Source organism: Ranitomeya variabilis, chromosome 6 (assembly GCF_051348905.1).
Source record: "Ranitomeya variabilis isolate aRanVar5 chromosome 6, aRanVar5.hap1, whole genome shotgun sequence".
Lineage (NCBI taxonomy): Eukaryota > Metazoa > Chordata > Amphibia > Anura > Dendrobatidae > Ranitomeya > Ranitomeya variabilis.
In genome coordinates this window covers 365707211-365727107 of record NC_135237.1, presented here as the reverse complement: position 1 = coordinate 365727107, position 19897 = coordinate 365707211, and the positions used below count along the sequence as shown (strand labels likewise).

General features: G+C 44.6%; 1 protein-coding gene across 1 annotated transcript; it reads left to right on the top strand.

Moving 5' to 3' along the window:
- Window positions 1-933: 933 nt before the first annotated feature.
- Window positions 934-10880, top strand: C6H6orf62 (chromosome 6 C6orf62 homolog). The gene is made up of 5 exons (XM_077269975.1): window positions 934-2610; window positions 5094-5270; window positions 8244-8366; window positions 9096-9230; window positions 9651-10880. The coding sequence occupies exons 1-5, from the start codon at window positions 2482-2484 to the stop codon at window positions 9774-9776; spliced, it is 690 nt and encodes a 229-aa protein (XP_077126090.1). The 5' UTR covers window positions 934-2481; the 3' UTR covers window positions 9777-10880.
- Window positions 10881-19897: the final 9017 nt, after the last annotated feature.

The window sequence follows — 19897 nt, the reverse complement described above, 5'->3', positions numbered from 1 at the left end:
TGATGGAATGCTTGTCTGTCACAATGGTGTACAGTCCATTCTTGATGAGCGCTCAAAATACTCAGTCTTATTGGGAACGGCCGTAGCACACACAGGGATACATTTATCCAAACCAAATTTCCATATCACACCTACAAGCATAAGGAAGCCAATGCCAAATATGTAAAAGTTTTTTTGGCATTGGCTTCCTTATGCTTGTAGGTGGATATTTATTTTGGAAGTGCCATTAATCTCGGCCGGTTACTAGTTTATGTGTACTAAACATTTAACTCTTTTAACACCCTAACAAATAAAATAACATTTGAAAAGTAGACATATGGGAAATGTTATTATTTTGCATTAAAAAGTTGTAAAAAAGTTAAAAGAGAATAATAAAAAGCATTTTTTTTACTTTGCACAAAATTTATGAACCGCATGAGCCATTTTGACGAATGTGGCCCAAAAACGGGAACGAATACCACAGGACAAAAAGGAAGGCCCTGATATATCATTTCTAGGGGGGTTCAAGTCACTTTTCACCTCTGAGTCAAATTTTTCACAGGACTCAGGCAGTTCGTGAATTCTGCACGGTAACAACAGTATTTTTGTGTTTAACCTATTTGGGCAACTTTTTACAGCAAAAAGGGTCGGAAGTTTCCCAGACTAGCAGAAAAATTATGCTAAAAGAACAGTTGAGAAAAAAATGAGCAGCTTTTTAAAAAGTGGAAACCCCAAACCCCACCCCAGAGGCAAACAGAAGAAAGGTGAATACATAAAATAGGCTAAAAAAAAGGCAAAAACACCAACTTGGCAAAAAAAACAGGAACAAAATGAATCTTCCCTAATGTTCTGGAGTCAGAAGACTCAGCACACAGCCTGAGGTGTCAGGTCTCACAGCTGACCATTGTTCACGTCTATGTTGTTAATAAAGTTTAGTGAAGCCCACACTAACGAGCTTTCCCACTCGTCATGTGAGGAGACGTCATCAGCTGCTCTCGGCTAAACATAGGGATCTCCAATGTGGGCGCTACCATTTGTGGAGGGGGGGTGTCGTAATGCCGCGTAGAGCTGCTATTCAGGTGCTAATTGTGGCGTGGTCTAATATTAGACATTGAATTGTGTCCTTTTTATGTCTTTAAGAATGGAGCGGGGCCAGCCCAGTAATGTTGTAAATAAGTGCGCCCTCTGCCTGGTAATGGTATAACCCAGGAGGATCCCTGGCGGGAGAAGGCAGGAGGTGACGCAGCGGCGGCCATCTTCTCCTTCTGTGTGTGGTCGGTGCTGCTGGCTGTTTGTGGACGGCTCCCGAGCTGTGAGGACGCCTCTGCGTGTTAGCGCTGCCTTTTTCGAGAACATAAAGGAAGACGGGTCGGGGTTTTCGTCAGTTCTTGGACTGCGTGGTGTCGAGGCCTTGGCCTGCCGCCTCCTCCCCTCTCACAGCGAGACCCCCGGTCCGGAGTATGGGTGGGTCGGGGTGGAGTAGGCTGTACAGCCCGCTGAGCAGTGCGGCTCACAAGCAGAGGGGTCCGTTGGGGTCCCTGGTGTTTTCTTGACATGGATCCCCCCGGAGTCATCACTCTCCTCGCCGCCAGCCTGCCCCCGAACAGCCCGCTGATCCGCCACCCTGACAGCAGCACTCCGCCTCCAGCAGACATGACAGGTAGCCGGCGTGGCTAGGACAGCAGCCCCGTGTAAGCCCCGCACTGATCGGCCGACCACCGCACAATCCCACACATACAAGTGTTGTTTCCTCTCTGTCGCCTCTGATCACGATATCTGATCACGATATGCCCTCCTGTGCCCCATACCGTTGACCCCTCATCCGGCTGGTGACAGGGTTCCTCTCCTATTGTCCGCCCGCCATCATGGTGTTCTTCCCTATGGGGTGCCGGCTGATCTTCCACATGGGCTTCCTCTCTGCCCCCAAGCCCGGTATTTTGGGGCGACTCTGCTGTGAACACCCCACCCCCACCTGTCAGACGGAGAAATAATCTCTGGCTGTCTTTTGCACTGTAATAGGAGGACAAGGGGATCTGTAGGAGTCAGTGACGTCATCTCTTCTCATATGATGCAATCTCGGGGCTGGCTGAGCAGTTTTCCTATCTGTGAGCAGGGAGGCCTACCAAGCAGGATGGCTTTTGATTTTATGGTATAGGCTAGTAGCCGGTGACATCTTTGTTTTTTTCCATTGTTGGCCCCCCGCCCTAGCATTTTTTAACAGTTGTGTTTGAGTTTTCTCCATGTATATGATGCCTCTCTTAGTTTCATCAGATGTTAACCTCCTTCCTGTCATGGTTGTCTGGCTGCTCCGTTTCCTGACCCCGGTAGTATGACAGGCCTGTCACTAGTAGTGCTGACCTGACTGAGTCATTGGAAGGAGGTAGCATGGCTTGTTTCTGTTGACTTGGGTGTCTCACATGCACAAAAAGAAAGTACCCGAAATTTAGCGATCATTTTAGAAGTTTTGTAGGCCTTTGTGGCGGCATTACAAAAAAAAAAAAAATGGGGGACCCCAACTCACGGAAGAAGCAGGCTCTGAACAGACTGCGCTCTCAGCTAAGGAAGAAGAAAGAGTCTCTAGCTGACCAGTTTGACTTCAAGATGTACATCGCTTTTGTGTTCAAAGATAAGGTAAATTGTCCTCCAGGCTACAGCACAAACCAAAGTTACGGAGTAGTTCATCTGTTCCTGGGAAAGCTGGAGATGACAGCTCGGTGCTGGGGTGGACTCCTAAGTGGTACATCTGTCACATGCAGAGATGAGCTACAACTGCTGTCAGTGCCATAACGGCTGCCATATTGGTTGTCAGCCTAGGAACAGACTGAATTAACTTCTTATTGGTATATCATTTATTACAGTACAAATATTTACAGAAACCTGGCTTCAAGATTCAAGCGGCATAACAAACAAGGAACATGTATCAAAGCCTGGCTGAGCGATTTCTCAGGTATGTCTTGCTCTAAAACTCCTGCATAGGCTGTAGTCACACTTGCGAGTGTGATGCAAGAAACTCGCGTATCAATACCCGGCACTCGGTATCGGAGCGTTCACCTGCATAGAAATACATGCAGCCGCACACTATGGTGCCGGGTATTGATGCGAGACTCGCATGTGTGACCCCGTCCTTAGTTCAGGACTGACATCTCTCCACACTTATCAGAGATCTGTGGGGCAGACAAAAAATACTTTCTTGAAATGCTTTAGCGTTTGATGAAAAACATACCTAGTTGGAATTGCGCAGCCAGGCACTGATTCATTCAAGTGATCAGTTTTGCTTTTATTTTATTTCTGCTGCTCCCCTGAATATATTTTTTTTTCTTTTATCCACCATATAGTTCAAGATACAGGCACTTTTTACTCAGTGCTAATTTGTATGGTGTTTTCACAGGCTCCTCTGGGGGCATGTCTAGGCTGCTTTGTTTATTGCCCTGCAAGTCCTTGGTAAAATCTGCCATAAAAATTGGCGCCAAATAAAGGTCAATGCCACAAACCAGGCATCCCAATGGATCAGCTGTTTGAAACATCAGCAGAAGCCTGATCTAATTGGTGTACAGTGTTGGAACACCACAGTGCCGAAAAACTGATTGGACGCTCCTGTGTAATGCAGACCAGCACCTATTCTAATTATGAGCTGATCTGCAGGAGGTGACTACAGTTGAAGGTGGAGGATCCCCTTCTAATCTCATATTGACCTATGCTAAGGATTTGTCAGCGATCTCAAAGTGGCAGAAATTCCCCTTAAAGGGGTTGTGCACTACTAGGATAACACCTTGATCGATGTTTGGCCCTAATAAAATAATAAAGCCTATACTCGCCTCCTGTGCAGTTCCCACGGTGTCGTCATTCGCTCTCTGCGGGGCTCCAGTGCTGTTACACGTAACGCTGGTGTCTAATTAACGTCACGGTCTCCGCCTCTGGATAAATCTAACATGAAGTCAGAGATCATCTGCAGCCCAGACTAACGCCTCATGTTCAATTTGTCTGAAGGCGGGGACAGTGACGCCAGCTGGAGTCACGTGTCACAACAGCACGGGGGCCCCAGGAGAACTAGTGGCGACACTGGGAATGGCACAGGAGGGGAGTATAGTTTTTATTTTGTCGGGGCTAAGCGAGGGGTATGAGAAGTTGTCTAAGTAGTGGACAACTTCTTTAAAGATGTTTAAGTTTTTACTTGGTAAATGTGCTTTATAAATCAATATCATTTTATAGCAAGGTATATGAAAGAGAAAATATCTTCTCTATAGATGAGCGGATCATTTTGTGGACTCTGGTTTAGGTCAGTGGTACCCAGGAGCTAGATAGAAGTCACTGAGATCCTCTTGCCTTCTGTCGTTCCTGGCTCTGCATTTGATTAGCCGGGTCTGGCACGTCATTTGTGCGATGTGAAGCAGGTAAGAGATTTGTGGGCCTCCCTGCTAGCTGCCATATACCACCGACCTGGATGCTGAACGGAGTCCTGTGAATAGAGTATCCAATCTTGTCTCCAGGAATTTGTGATCTTGTGATAATCGAGAAACCATTAGCCAAAAATATAAATATCATACAGTTAAAGAATGGTGGGAGGACTTGTGCAGTCTCATTGACACAACTTGCAATAAGTTCCTCCCATCGTGCCTATCATTGCCAGGGTGACTGTTAAGCTGTGGGGTATCCTTAATTGGCACAAGATCTGTGATCTAAGAGTCTATAGTAGTACTTGGTGTGTTATAAAGAACATTCGCCTATATGTAGATAATCTCTAATCTCACTGCAGCAGGCGAAAGTGTGCATGCATATCAAATTTAGGTTTTTGCCTTCATTGCATCACGGAATATGCCAAAATGACAATCTTTTAAGCCCCAATAGATTAGAATCTGATGCATTTAGCACATCCTCAAAGATGGCTTTCATATGCGATATGATCATGGCCTAAGTTGTCCGCCTGATTTTAGGGATTACTTGGAAAAGAAGAAAAAAAGTTTGCTATTTAATATCTTGGGTTTACCAAAATGGTTTTTATGAAAACATAAAATGTGGCTTTGTAATTCTTCTGTAGCTTCTCCTGTGCTGTGAACACAGTTCACAAGAATGCACTTATTACATCTCATGCTGTTTTTTTGTTTGTTTTGTTATAGAAAAAGAAGTCAGCTCTCTTTGAAGTAGCTGATGTTATACCAGTTATGACTAATAACTATGAAGAAAATATTCTGAAAGGCGTGCGGGATTCCAGCTATTCCTTGGAGAGTTCCCTTGAGCTTCTACAGAAGGATGTAGTACAGCTTCATGCACCTCGCTATCAGTCAATGCGCAGGGTAAGGGCTCAGTCAGACGAGCATATTTATGGACTGCACACACTTATAAACTAGTGCACATAGGCAATTTACTACACAAACTGATGGTCCACATGTGGCAAAATCACAACATGCCTGTTTCAGCCCAGAATATTGCATTCAGTAGAAGGTGGATAAGCACACAAAGCAATCATACCTGCAGTTAGTGGGTGTGGCTGGCTTTTTTTTGTGTGTGTGTGCCATACTGCCATTTGAACCTGTCTGCAATTAGTCTTCTAGTTTCACACTTGGCTTCTGGATTTCCCTTTGTCGTCTTATTGATTATTCACATGAGCAAAATGCAAATGCTTGAATTTGGATATCCTGCTTGTCTAAGGGTACCGTCTCACAGTGGCACTTTGATCGCTACGACGGCACGATCCATGACGTTCCAGCGATATCCATACGATATCGCTGTGTCTGACACGCAGCAGCGATCAGGGACCCCGCTGAGAATTGTACGTCGTAGCAGATCGTTTGGAACTTTCTTTCGTCGCTGGATCTCCCGCTGTCATCGTTGGATCGGTGTGTGTGTGACACCGATCCAACGATGCGTTCGCTTGTAACCAGGGTAAACATCGGGTTACTAAGCGCAGGGCCGCGCTTAGTAACCCGATGTTTACCCTGGTTACCATCGTAAATGTAAAAAAAACCAAAACAGTACATACTCACATTCCGGTGTCCGTCAGGTCCCTTGCCGTCTGCTTCCCGCACTGACTGACTGCCGGCCGTAAAGTGAAAGCACAGCGGTGACGTAACCGCTGTGCTCTGCTTTCACTTTACGGCCGGCAGTCAGTCAGTGCGGGAAGCAGACGGCAAGGGACCTGACGGACACCGGAATGTGAGTATGTACTGTGTTTTTTTTTTTTGTTTGTTTGTTTTTTACATTTACGATGGTAACCAGGGTAAACATCGGGTTACTAAGCGCGGCCCTGCGCTTAGTAACCCGATGTTTACCCTGGTTACCCGGGGACCTCGGCATCGTTGGTCGCTGGAGAGCTGTCTGTCTGACAGCTCCCCAGCGACCACACAACGACTTACCAACGATCACGGCCAGGTCGTATCGCTGGTCGTAATCGTTGGTAAATCGTTTTGTGAGACGGTACCCTAAGGTCAATGCTAAACAATCTGTTCACTGTCCAAGCTACAGTCTACTAGGTGAGGCACATTTAAATTACATTGCCCTTGCTTCATTGGGGGACACAGGCAACCATGGGTGTATGCTGCTGCCACTAGGAGGTTGACACTATGCAGAAGTATACACCCCACCGACTGGAGCTAAGCTGGTCCGTTTTAGCTTCGTACCAGTAGGAGGTGGACACACGGTTCTTTTACTAGACTTATATTTAGAATCCTAGAATCTATGATTCTAAATTTACCTCAGTTTGTCGTTTTCTTTTTCGGATGGATCTTCTCACTTCTGGAGGGATACAGTGTGAAGTCACACTGTACTCCCACATAGAGACTGAGTACGTCGTGTACTGCCACCCCGTATCCTCGTGTGTGTCTAGCCAGCAGGACCTCAACCACTAACATGAGTGTTTAGATGATCCGAATATCGGCCCCCGTCTCCTGTCAACTTGCCCACCAGAGCCTGTCGGTTTCAGGAGGCATAGATGTCCCTCAACCCCAAGAGGCTTGGATGTGTCCGGATGATCCTAACATCACCAGGATGGAGAGGTACATCCTTTTCTCTCCTCTTAGCAGAGGTGCTGAGAAGTTCGGCTGAAGATGAAATTCCATCATGAGGTTTTGGTTTGCCCCCTCCCCCCTCTGTTTTCTCTTAAGGATTGCCTTCTGATTTAAAGTGGACCTTTTTAGTCTGTATGCCCCTTTAGGAGGGTCTTTTCGTGTAATCTTGAGTAGTGATGAGCGACTATACTCGTTACTTGATATTTCCCGAGCAGGCTCAGGTGGTCTTCGAGTACTTCGGCGTGCTCGGAGATTGTTTGTCAACGCAGCTGCATGATTTGTGGCTGCTAGACAGCTTGAATACATGTGGGGAATGCCTGTTTGTCGGGGAGTCAACAAACTAAATCTACTCGGAGACCACCCGAGCATGCTTGGGAAATCTCGAGTAACGAGTATACTTGCTCATCACTAATCCTGAGCTTAGATCAGACCTTTTGGTCCATATGTCCCTGTGTGGGGTTTACATAAGGAGGATCGATGGGTACAGGTGTTTGTTTTGTTTTTAGCCTCCATGCTGCTCCCCCCTTCTGTCTCACTGGCCTCCTCTTTTACTTTAGGCCCAGGCTTCTGTGTGGCCTAGTTGCTGTGGTTAGCTGCACCACCTTCCTAGCTTTTTCTCCCTCTCGTCGCAGGTACGCCCTCTCTTCCTCCTGTTGTGGGCAGAAGCGGTGTCTGATTTTTTTTATTTTTTTTTCAACATCCCTGCGGGAATCTCACATTGACTTCCGGCTTGGCCTTCATTAAATCCAGTTTGCACTTTAGTCAACCCAATCTCTGGGATTCGGAACTAGGTGTCTGAAGCCACATTTGCAGCTTTCATTCCTGAAGGACTCTTTTACTTTTTCCTCTTGTGCCTTCTTCCATCTGAAGTTTCTCTCAGTTTCTGCCTACTGGCAGGTTAGTCCTTCATGCTTCATTTTACTTCGTTCAGACGGAGGAAGGTTCGGGACCCTTGGCGTCTGCTACTTTCCCAGCTAGGTACCTTAGTTTTCTATTTTGTTGGACTGGTCTGTGTTCTTTGTCAGGTTGCTTCTCCTACTTCTTTAACATTAACTGACCAGCTTGGCTCCAGTCGGGGGGTGTATACTCCTGAGGAGCCAACGTCTTATTTCATAATGTTAACCTCCTAGTGGCAGCAGCATATACCTATGGTTTCCTGTGTCCCCCCCAGTGAAGGCACCGATAGAGATTTTACAGTAAGAACCCCAAATCTTCTTTTAATTCATACAGATATAAATGTTAACAATTGTCTTCATTTTATAGGATGTAATTGGGTGTACTCAAGAGATGGACTTTATTCTTTGGCCTCGGAATGATATAGAGAAGATTGTTTGTCTTCTGTTTTCAAGATGGAAGGGATCGGAGGAGCCCTACAGGCCTGTATTGGCAAGTATATTTTGTGTGTATGTATATACTAGCTAGTAAAACTTAACACCATTTCATACAGCCATGTGACTACAGAATAGGAGTTGGACCTTACGGTAAACACTTCTTGGCATCCTGTTTGTACATGCTTGTCTTTGAAAATATGAAGCTATAGGCTATATGCACACGTTGCAGATTTGACTGTTTTTTGGTATGTGCACATGTTGCAGATTTATTTTTTTTTTACCTCTGCGGATTTCTATTATGGAATGGGTGCAGAAACACAGCAGATCTGCAAAAAGAATTTATATGGTCCTATTTTTTTAATCTGCAATTTCTGTGTGGATTTTTCTGCACCATTAACACAGCATTTTTATTTTTTGCCATTGATTTGCATTGTACTGTAATACTGTAAATCACTTGTGGATCTGCAGCGTTTCTGCGTGGGTAAAATAGCGCTGCAGATCTGCATGAAATCTGCAATGTGTGCACATACCCTTAGGGTATGTTCACACGTGGCATCTTGGCAGTTATTTTTTTTCTGCAGCTAAACTGCTGCGTAAAACTCGCACAGTTTTGCTGGGTTTTTGTTCAGCATTCAATTGAATAGGGGAAAACCCGAAGAAATTAACATGCAAGCAAAAATGTGCATGAGATTTTTACAAAAATGCCACATGTAAACACCCTTGGTAAGATCTTATTATCAGTTTGTACTGATGGTGTCTTTTCCCCCTCCTTTTTCTTCTGTAGGCAAAGTTTGAATTTCATCATGGTGATTATGAAAAACATCTTCTGCATGTACTAAGCCGGAATGACAAGACTGGAATTGTTCTGAACAATCCTAACCAGTCAGTGTTCCTCTTCATAGACAAACAGCACTTGCAGGTTAGTCTCACACTGCCACACAAGCCTAAACGGTAACTATAACTTGGAATTACTTGAAAATTGCACATCATATCTGCAGAAACTTTCGATGCACTGCATTTAAGTTTTTTTTTTTTACAGTAAAAAAACAACGCCACATTGATCTGCTGCATGCTTATGTTGTATTTCTGTGGATTTCACTTTGTCGAAATATACTGTTGCAATCTGCAGAAAAAAAATTCCCATCTTGCATATTAAATTTGTTCTGCCTACTTGGCCTACAAAAAAGAAAAAAAAAAAATTGTAATAGGTTCGTGATCTTTCTGTGAAAGTAACTGATGGCACACGTGCCAAAAAAGTGATGTGTGAGAAAGCCCTTCAGTTGTAAATTTTTCAGTGTCCGATATAAAAAGCGACTTGGTCTGTTTTTCATTTCTGCAGACTCCTAAAAGCAAAGCCACAATCCTCAAGCTATGCAGCATCTGCCTCTACCTGCCACAGGAACAGCTCACCCATTGGGCAGTTGGCACCATTGAGGATCACCTTCGCCCATACATGCCAGAGTAAGGTTGTGACCAGTCAAACTGGGAAGATCAGTTAATTTTTGTTCTTATCCAATCTCAAGAAGAATGTGGACTCATGCTCCGAACACTTGTACGTTGTGAACCGTCATGCTGGATAATTATCTTTTTTTTTTTTTATTGCTTTGTTTTTTTTCTTTCCATCACTTTAGTACCTGAATTTTTTTTTTTTTTTTATGCATGGACCTTGTGAAAGAAAGGATGTTCTGAAACATCTATGCTTTAGCCTTGTAAAATGTGAAATGATGGGACTTTGGCACACTGAATCAAATGTATCAGAAAGCACAAGGTATTATTTGTTTTTGTGGTTTTCCCATTTGCACTGGTCATATCCCCCTAACAAAGTTTCTTATGTTAGACTATAGTAGGGTGTAACATGAAAGTAACAGGTATGCGTCACTGCTTTACCAAACTATGAAAGCACTATCTGAATCACTTCATTTAAGGATTTTCCGCAGTAAATAAAGGCTGGCCTTGGACAGATTTATAAGAAATCCTGCTAATTCAGAATTTGCTTTCATACCTTAGTTCTTATTGCAGGAATGAGACAGTGTTCAGGCACTTGACATTTTTGATCTCTTCTCCCAGTTGCTGCATACAATCTGCATTTCCCACTGTGAGTGCATTAACACTTAATATAGCCACTGCAGATTTCTAGGCTATATTAATGTAAGTCAAGTACTTGGGAACACTGTGGAAAACACGCTCTGGATGGAGGAAATGATGCATAAACCTGCTGGTATCTGGGCAGTTATTACTTTTTCTAGAGTAAAGTAATACTTCTATAATAGTAAACCCATGGTGGGTTCTTGAAACTAAGTTATAAAGCAGTTGCAAACTGTAATAGAAAGTTAAAGCGTGCCAAGTTGGATAAGGATATTTTTTTATTTTGTGCAATGAAAATAAAGTTGACTACTGTATTGTATTGAAAGAAAGCTTTGCGCAAAGGGTTTCAGTACCTTTTTTGATTAAACTTGTATAGGCCTGCTCCCGTTGGCTAATACTAGTGCTTACCTGGTTTCAATTTGTATCTAGCTTTTGTTTGAAATTGGATTACATTGAAAATCTAAAATAAACAAGCTTAAATCTCCATGTCCACATTGTCTGCCTTTAATTGCTATCCAATGATTCTGAGAATCTAAAATAGTAAATTTCTAGTACCTTTTTAAGCAGTGTGAAAACATGACTTGGAGTAATCGGGAGAATGTTGCCTGCACAGCAAGGAGGAGGGTGGATGTGCTCTGAGCAAGCTCTGCTATACAAATCCCTTTTACCCTTCGCCACGGCACCCACATGAGGGATCCGCCCATTGGAACAGGAAACCTACAGAAATAAAAGGCGAAGTCCCCCTCTCCTGCTCAGTTGGTTTCCTGTTCCTAATAGATAATATTGTGAAATCCGTTAGGAATACGATGGGGTGCCCAGACATGAGAGTCCAGGTCCGCACAAGATGTTTGCTGGACTAGCACAGAAAAAAAACGGCGGGCCTTTCCAGTGTTCTCCGCTATTAAGGACCTTGTTAAAAAGGAATGGGACAGACAAGGTAAAGGATTCCTCCCATCCACTTATAAAAGGCTTTACCCTTTTAGTGATGAAGGAGCTCGCCATATGGTCTAAAATTCCAAAAGTAGATGCGGTGGTTGCATCCACCTCAAAACAGTTCTGCCAGTGGAGGATGCATGGGTCTTGTTGGACCCACTGGACCGCAAGACCGAAGCTGTCCTTAAAAGGTCATGGGAAACACACACCGGAGCTTTCAAACCTGCCATCTCAGGCACATGCACGGCAAGATCACTATTAGTCTGGATAGATCAGCTGGAGCAACAGATCAAAGGGAAGGTGGCTAGAGAAAAGGCCCTACAAACAATTCCATTGATCAGAGATGTCTCGGCATTCTTAGCCGACGCATCAGCAGATTTTGCGTCTGGTGGCTAGGCCGGCCTGGTTAGTGCGGCTCGACGAGCCCTCTGGCTAAAGGGCTGGAAAGGGGATGCACAGTCCAAATCTAGACTATGTACAATCCCATGCCAGGGTGAGTTCCTGTTTGGAAAAGTACTAGATGATTTACTCGCCAAAGCAGGAGCGAGAGAGAAGGAAGGGATTCCCTAAACAATTTCTTCCTTCCTACAGGAGGGCGTTTAGAAGACAGCCATTTAATAGAAGGAAGCCATATGAGCCGCAAAAAGACCGCTGGGATTCGAAGGAAACAAGGCAGAGAGGTATAACTAGACATAGATACCAATAGTCTAAAAACCCCAGTAGGTGGTAGGCTAAGATATTTTTTTTTTTTTTTCTCTCACCATGAATGGAGGCATATAACATCAAGTCAGTGGATTCTTCACCTAATAAAATTTGGGTTGAAATAGGAGTTTTCAGATTCCACAGGATACATTCATTGTGACATCCCTTAGAGCAGAGGTTCCCAACTCCAGTCCTCAAGGCCCACCAACAGATCATGTTTTCAGGATTTCCTTTGTGTTGCACAGGTGTTGCAATTACCACCTGGGCAGGACTAAGGAAATCCTGAAAACATGACCTGTTGGTGGGCCTTGAGGACTGGAGTTGGGGACCTCTGCCTTAGAGCGCCAGAACACGAGGCTCTCCAATTAGAAAAGTCTTTTGGCCAAAAAAGTTCTGGTAGAGGTGCCAAATGATCAAGAAGGAAGGGGATTTTATTCCTGGTTCCCAAACCTGATGGTTCATTCCGTACTATAATAAATCTTAGGAAATTGAATACCTTTCTGTATGAACGTTCCTTTTAAGGCTGCCGTCACACTTTCAGTATTTGGTCAGTATTTTACATCAGTAATTGTAAGCCAAAACCTGGAGTGGGTGATAAATGCAGAAGTGGTGCATATGTTTCTATTATACTTTTCCTCTAATTGTTCCACTCCTGGTTTTGGCTTACAAATACTGCTAGTGTGACGGCAGCCTAAGATGGAATCAATCAGCTCTACTATCAAATGTTTGTTCCCCAGATGTTTTATGGCCGTACTAGACTTGAGGGATGCTTATTATCTTCCTATTCACGCCGAGCACCAGCAGTACCTCAGAGTGGCAGTCAAACCCGACATTTCCAAATAGCAATGCCTTTCAATGGCTCCTCGAGTGTTCACAAAAGTTATGTTGGAGGTGATGGCTTATCTACGTCAACAGGATATACTAATTGTGCCCTACCTAGATGATTTTCTAGTAATAGGAAAATCTGCCTCCCAATGTAAAGAGCGCTTGGCTAATACCATTTCATCTTTACAGGTATTAGGATGGATTGTGAATTTCAAAAAAATCTAGGCTGGTTACAGAAACCCTCCAGTCCTTCCTGGGACTACACCTGGACTCTGTAAGTCAGAGGTGTATCCTCCCAGAATCCAAAAAGTTGACCATAATCTCAAAAGTTAGTTGAGCAAAGGACAGCCCTCACATGTCCCTAAGAAAGGCCATGTTCCTCCTGGGGTCACTCTCACCTCCTGTATTCCAGCAGTCCAATGAACTCAATACCATACTAGATCCTTACAACATAAGATTCTATATGCACAACAAAATTGTCAGGCGTTTAGACAGAAAGATTACCTTGTCTGAGGTACTAGATACCCTATCTTTGTGGTTAAATAAAAATCTGTCCAGGGGGGTTCCATGGACAATAAGACCCTCTAAAAAAATTACCACTGACGTTAGTCAAGACGGGTGGGGTGCCCATCTGGGGGAGAATCTCGCTCCGGGCCTCTGGAACACTGTTGAGATACAACATTCCTCTAGTTGGAAGGAATTGAAAGCAGTTAATCATGCTTTGAATTGTTCCTTCCCCAGCTCCAAGGATCTCGCATAAGAATCTTATCAATGTCAGTGGTCGCGTACTTAAATCATCAAAGCAGAATGCGATCAAAAAGTCTGTCTACAACAAGAAATATTTTCGACTTAGCAGAAGTCAACCTGTTGTCTCTTCACATCAGAAGTGAGGAAAATACGAAGGCCGACTTTCTCAGTCGCTACACGGTACGTCAGGGAGAATAGACTCATGGTCGCATATTCAGGAGAATAGTGGAATTATGGGGGCTTCCACAAATAGATATGTTTGCGACCAGGAAAAAACGACAGGTGCAGAAGTTTGCTTCTCTAAACACAGCGGATCGGCCAGACATGGTAGATTCTGTCCAATTTCTCTGGCAATTTGACCTAGCATACGCCTTTCTGCCGATTGATAATTCCGCTAGTTATCAGGAAGATCTCGGCGATAAAAATAAAAAATAGTAAATGAAGCTCCCTTTATCACCCCCATAAGTAGGGACAATAATAAAATAAAGAAAATATATTTACTTTTATTTTTCCACTAGGGTTAGAACTAGGGTTAGAACTAGGGTTAGGGTTAGGGTTAGAACTAGGGTTAGGGTTAGAACTAGGGTTAGGGTTAGAACTAGGGTTAGGGTTAGAACTAGGGTTAGGGTTAGAACTAGGGTTAGGGTTAGAACTAGGGTTAGGGTTAGAACTAGGGTTAGGGTTAGAACTAGGGTTAGGGTTAGAACTAGGGTTAGGGTTAGAACTAGGGTTAGGGTTAGAACTAGGGTATGTGCACACGGTACGGAGCCGCAGCGGATTGGCCGCTGCGGATTCGTAGCAGTTTTCCATCGGGTTTACAGTACCAAGTAAACCTATGGAAAACCAAATCCGCTGTGCCCATGGAGCGGAAAATACCGCACGGAAACGCTGTGTTGTATTTTCCGCAGCATGTCAATTCTTTGTACGGATTCCGCAGCGTTTTACACCTGTTCCTCAATAGGAATACACAGGTGAAATCCGCACAAAAAACACTGGAAATCCGCGGTAAATCCGCAGGTAAAACGCAGTGCCTTCTACCTGCGGATTTTTCAAAAATGGTGCTGAAAAATCTCACATGAATCCGCAACATGGGCACATAGCCTTAGCCTTAGGGTTAGGGTTGGAATTAGAGTTGGGGTTGGAAATAGGGTTAAGATTAGGCCTGTGGTTAGGGGTGTGTTGGGGTTAGGGTTGGGATTAGGGCTAGGGGTGTTAGGGTTGTGATTAGTGTTATGGCTAGAGTTGGGATTAGGGTTAGGGGTGTTGGAGTTAGAATTGAGGGGTTTCCACTGTTAAGGCACATAAGGGGTCTCCAAATGCAACATGGCGCCACCATTGATTCCAGCCAATCTTGCGATCAAAAAGTCAAATGGTGCTCCCTCCCTTCCGAGCCCCGACGTGCGCCCAAACAGTGGTTTACCCAAACATATGGGGTATCGCCGTACTCAGGAAAAATTGCACAAAAACTTTGGGGGTATAATTTCTCCTTTTACCCCTGGGAAAATAACAAAATGGGGGCTAAATATTATTTTATGGGAAAAAAATTATTTTTTTATTTTCGCGGCTCTGCGTTATAAAATTCTGTTAAGCACTTGGGGGTTCAAAGTGCTCACCACACATCTAGATAAGTTCCTTGGGGAGTCTACTTTCCAAAATGGGGTCACTTGTGGGGGGTTTACACTGTTTAGGCACATCAGGGGCTCTGCAAACGCAACGTGACGCCCGCAGACCATTCCATCAGTCTGCATTTCAAAACGTCACTACTTCCCTTCCGAGCCCCAACGTGTGCCCAAACAGTAATTTACCCCCCACATATGGGATATCGGCGTACTCAGGACAAACTGGGCAACAACTATTGGGGTCCAATTTCTCCTGTTACCATTGTGGAAATAAAAAATTGCTTGCAAAAACAATTTTTGAGGAAAGAAAAATGATTTTTTATTTTCACGGCTCTGCGTTACAAACTTCTGTGAAGCACTTGGGGGTTTAAAGTGGTCACTGCACATCTAGATTAGTTCCTTGGGAGGTCTAGTTTCGAAAATGGGGTCACTTGTGGGGGAGCTCCAATGTTTAGGTGTCCGCCAACGATTGGAGCTAATTTTTCATTCAAAAGTCAAATGGCGCTCCTTCCCTTCCAAGCCTTGCCGTGTGCACAAACAGTGGTTTGTGACCACATATGAGGTGTCAGTGTACTCAGGAGAAATTTCCCAACACATTTTAGGATCCAGAGTCCAGGTGTCTGCTTTAGGAGCCCTTTATGGTGCCAATATAGCAGGAGATAGATGGGTGGCACGATTCATTAACCCCTTCATGACCCTGCCTATTTTGACCTTAATGACCTGGCCGTTTTTTTGCAATTCTGACCAGTGTCCTTTTATGTGGTAACTCAGGAACGCTTCAACGGATCCTAGCGGTTCTCAGATTGTTTTTTTCGTGACATATTGGGCTTCATGTTAGTGGTATATTTAGGTCGATAATTTTTGCGTTTATTTGTGAAAAAAATGGAAATTTGGCTAAAATTTTGTAAATTTTGCAATTTTCAAATTTTGAATTTTTATTCTGTTAAACCAGAGAGTTATGTGACACAAAATAGTTAATAAATAACATTACCCACATGTCTACTTTACATCAGCACAATTTTGGAAACAAAATTTTTTTTTGCTAGGAAGTTCTAAGGGTTAAAATTTGACCAGCGATTCCTCATTTTTACAACGAAATTTACAAAACCATTTTTTTAGGGACCACCTCACATTTGAAGTCAGTTTGAGGGGTCTATATGGCTGAAAATACCCAAAAGTGACACCATTCTAAAAACTGCACCCCTCAAAGTACTCAAAACCACATTCGAGAAGTTTATTAACCCTTCAGGTGCTTCACAGCAGCAGAAGCAACATGGAAATAAAAATAAAAAAAAATGAACATTTAACTTTTTAGTCACAAAAATGATCTTTTAGCAACAATTTTTTTATTTTCCCAAGGGTAAAAGAAGAAACTGGACCCCAAAAGTTATTGTACAATTTGTCCTGAGTATGCCGATACCCCATATGTGGGGGGAGGGGGGGACCACTGTTTGGGCGCACGACAGGGCTCGGAAGGGAAGGAGCGCCAGTTGACTTTTTCAATGAAAAATTGGCTCCAATCTTTAGCGGACACCATGTCGCGTTTGGAAAGCCCCTGTGTGCCTAAACATTCCCCCACAATGACCACATTTTGGAAACTAGACACCCCCCCCAAGGAGCTTATCTAGGTGCATAGTGAGCACTTTGAACCCCCAGGTGCTTCACAAATTGATCCGTAAAAATGAAAAAGTACTTTTTTTTTTTTTTCACAAAAAATTACTTTTAGCCTCAATTTTTTCATTTTCACATGGACAACATGATAAAATGGATCCTAAAATGTATTGGGCAATTTCTCCTGAGTACACTGATACCTCATATGTGGTCACAAACCACTGTTTGTGCACACGGCAAGGCTCGGAAGGGAAGTGGCGCCATTTGACTTTTGAATGAAAAATTAGCTCCAATCGTTAGCGGACACCATGTCGCGTTTGGAGAGCCCCTGATGTGCCTAAACATTGGAGCTCCCCCACATGTGACCCCATTTTGGAAAGTAGACCCCCCAAGGAACTTATCTAGATATGTGGTGAGCACTTTGAACCCCCAAGTGCTTCACAGAAGTTTACAACGCAGAGCCATGAAAATAAAAAATCATTTTTCTTTCTTCAAAAATTTGTTTTAGCAAGCAATTTTTTATTTTCGCAAGGGTAACAGGAGAAATTGGACCCCAATAATTGTTCCCCAGTTTGTCCTGAGTATGCTGGTACCCCATATGTGGGGGTAAACCACTGTTTGGGTGCATGTCGGGGCTCGGAAGGGAGGGAGCACCATTTGACTTTTTGAACGCAAGATTGGCTGGAATCAATGGTGGCGCCATGTTGCGTTTGGAGACCCCTGATGTGCCTAAAAAGTGGAAGCCATAACCGTAATCACAACCCTAAGGCTACTTTCACACTAGCGTTAACTACAATCCGTCACAATGCGTCGTTTTGCAGAAAAAACGCATCGTGCAAAAGTGCTTGCAGGATGCGTTTTTTCCCCATAGACTAACATTAAGCGACGTATTGCGACGGATTGACACACGTCTCAACCGTCGTGCGACGGTTGCGCCATGCTGTGGCGGACCGTCGGCACAAAAAACGCTACATGTAACGTTTTTTGCCGACGGTCCGCTTTTTCCGACCGCGCATGCGCGGCCGGAATTCCACCCCCACTTCCCCGCACCTCACAATGGGGCAGAGGATGCGCTGGAAAAATGCATCCGCTGCCCCCGTTGTGCGGCGCAGAGAACGCTAGCGTCGGTAACCTCAGCCCGACGCTAGTGTGAAAGTAGCCTAACCACAACCCTAACCACAATCCTAACCCCAACACACCCCTTACCATAACCCTAACCACAAGCCTAATCTTAACCCTATTTCCAACCCTAGCCCTAATTCCAACCCTAAGGCTATGTGCCCACGTTGCGGATTCGTGTGAGATTTTTCCGCACCATTTTTGAAAAATCTGCAGGTAAAAGGCACTGCATGTTACCTGCGGATTTACCGCGGATTTCCAGTGTTTTTTGTGCGGATTTCACCTGCGGATTCCTATTGAAGAACAGGTGTAAAACGCTGCAGAATCCGCACAAAGAATTGACATGCTGCGGAAAATACAACACAGCGTTTCCGCGTGGTATTTTCCGCACCATGGGCACAGCGGATTTGGTTTTCCATAGGTTTACTTGGAACTGCAAACCTGATGGAAAACTGCTACGAATCCACAGCGGCCAATCCACTGCGGATCCGCAGCCAAATCCACACCGTGTGCACATAGTCTAATTCTAACCGTAGCCCCAGCCCTAACCCTAGCCCTAGTTCTAACCCTAATTCTAACCCTAGTGGAGAATAAAGAAGAAAAAAAATTTTATTTTATTATTGTCCCTACCTATGGGGGTGATAAAGGAAGGGGGGGGGGTTCATTTACTATTTTTTTTATTTTGATCACTGTGATAGGTTTTATCACAGTGATCAAAATGTAGCTGGAACGAATCTGCCGGCCGGCAGATTCAGCGGGTGCACTACGCATGCGCCCGCCATTTTGGAAGATGGCGGCGCCCATGGAGCAGACAAACTGACACCGGGAGGCTCGGTAAGTATGAGGGGGGGGGATCGGAGCACGGGGGGAGCGGACAGGAGGACGGGGGGAGCTTACAGGCGGACGGAGGGGAGCGGAGGACTGGGGTGGAGATCGGTGGGGGGGGGGGGGGGCGGGTCAGAGTTTACAGCCATGGCCGATGATATTGCAGCATCGGCTATGGCTAGATTGTAATATTTCACCTGTTTTCATAGGTGAAATATTACAAATCGCTGATTGGCTTTCACTTTCAACAGCCAATCAGAGCGAACGTAGCCACGGGGGGGTGAAGCCACCCCCCCTGGGCTAAAGTACCACTCACCCTGTCCCTGCAGATCGGGTGAAATTGGAGTTAACCCTTTAACCCGGTCTGCAGGGACGCGATCATTCTGTGACACAGCATATGCGTCACAGGTCGGATTGGCACCGACTTTCATGACGCATACGCGGTGTCACAGGTCGGGAAGGGGTTAAGCATGTGAAAGTACCACAGTCCATATCCCGCGTTTACCACCTTGGGACCTGAATCTGGTCCTTGATGCCCTAGCTGGCCACCCTTTCGAGCCATTAGAATCTATCCCTCTAAAAAACATCTCATATAAGGTAGCCCTATTAGTGGCCTTAACATCTGCCAGAAGAGTTGGGGATATCCAGGCCCTTTCGGTAGACCCTCCCTTCCTATTAATTTTCCAGGAAAGGAAAATTCTCAAGCCAGGTCCTTTATACCTCCCTAAAGTGGCGACAAGTTATCATAGATCACAGGAGATTTTTCTTCCTTCCTTTCATGACAATCCGTCAGGTCCAGAGGAAGAGAAGCTTCATATGCTGGATGTAAGGAGAGCAGTCTTGAGTTTGCAGAGAGAACCCTATCCTGGAGACAGAGTAGGGCTCTGTTTATATCTTTTCAAGGTCACAAAGGCTACATTGTCCCGATGGATCAGAGATGCCATCTGTCTGGCCCACCCGGCAAAAGGCGAGAATCCTCCAGAAGGAGTGAAGGCACATTCTGCTCGGCCTATGGCATCCTCTTGGGCGGAGAATGCGAATATCTCCATTGACCTTATATGTAAGGCCGCAACCTGGTCGACACCTTCAACTTTCTAGAATCATTATAGGCTTGACCTGT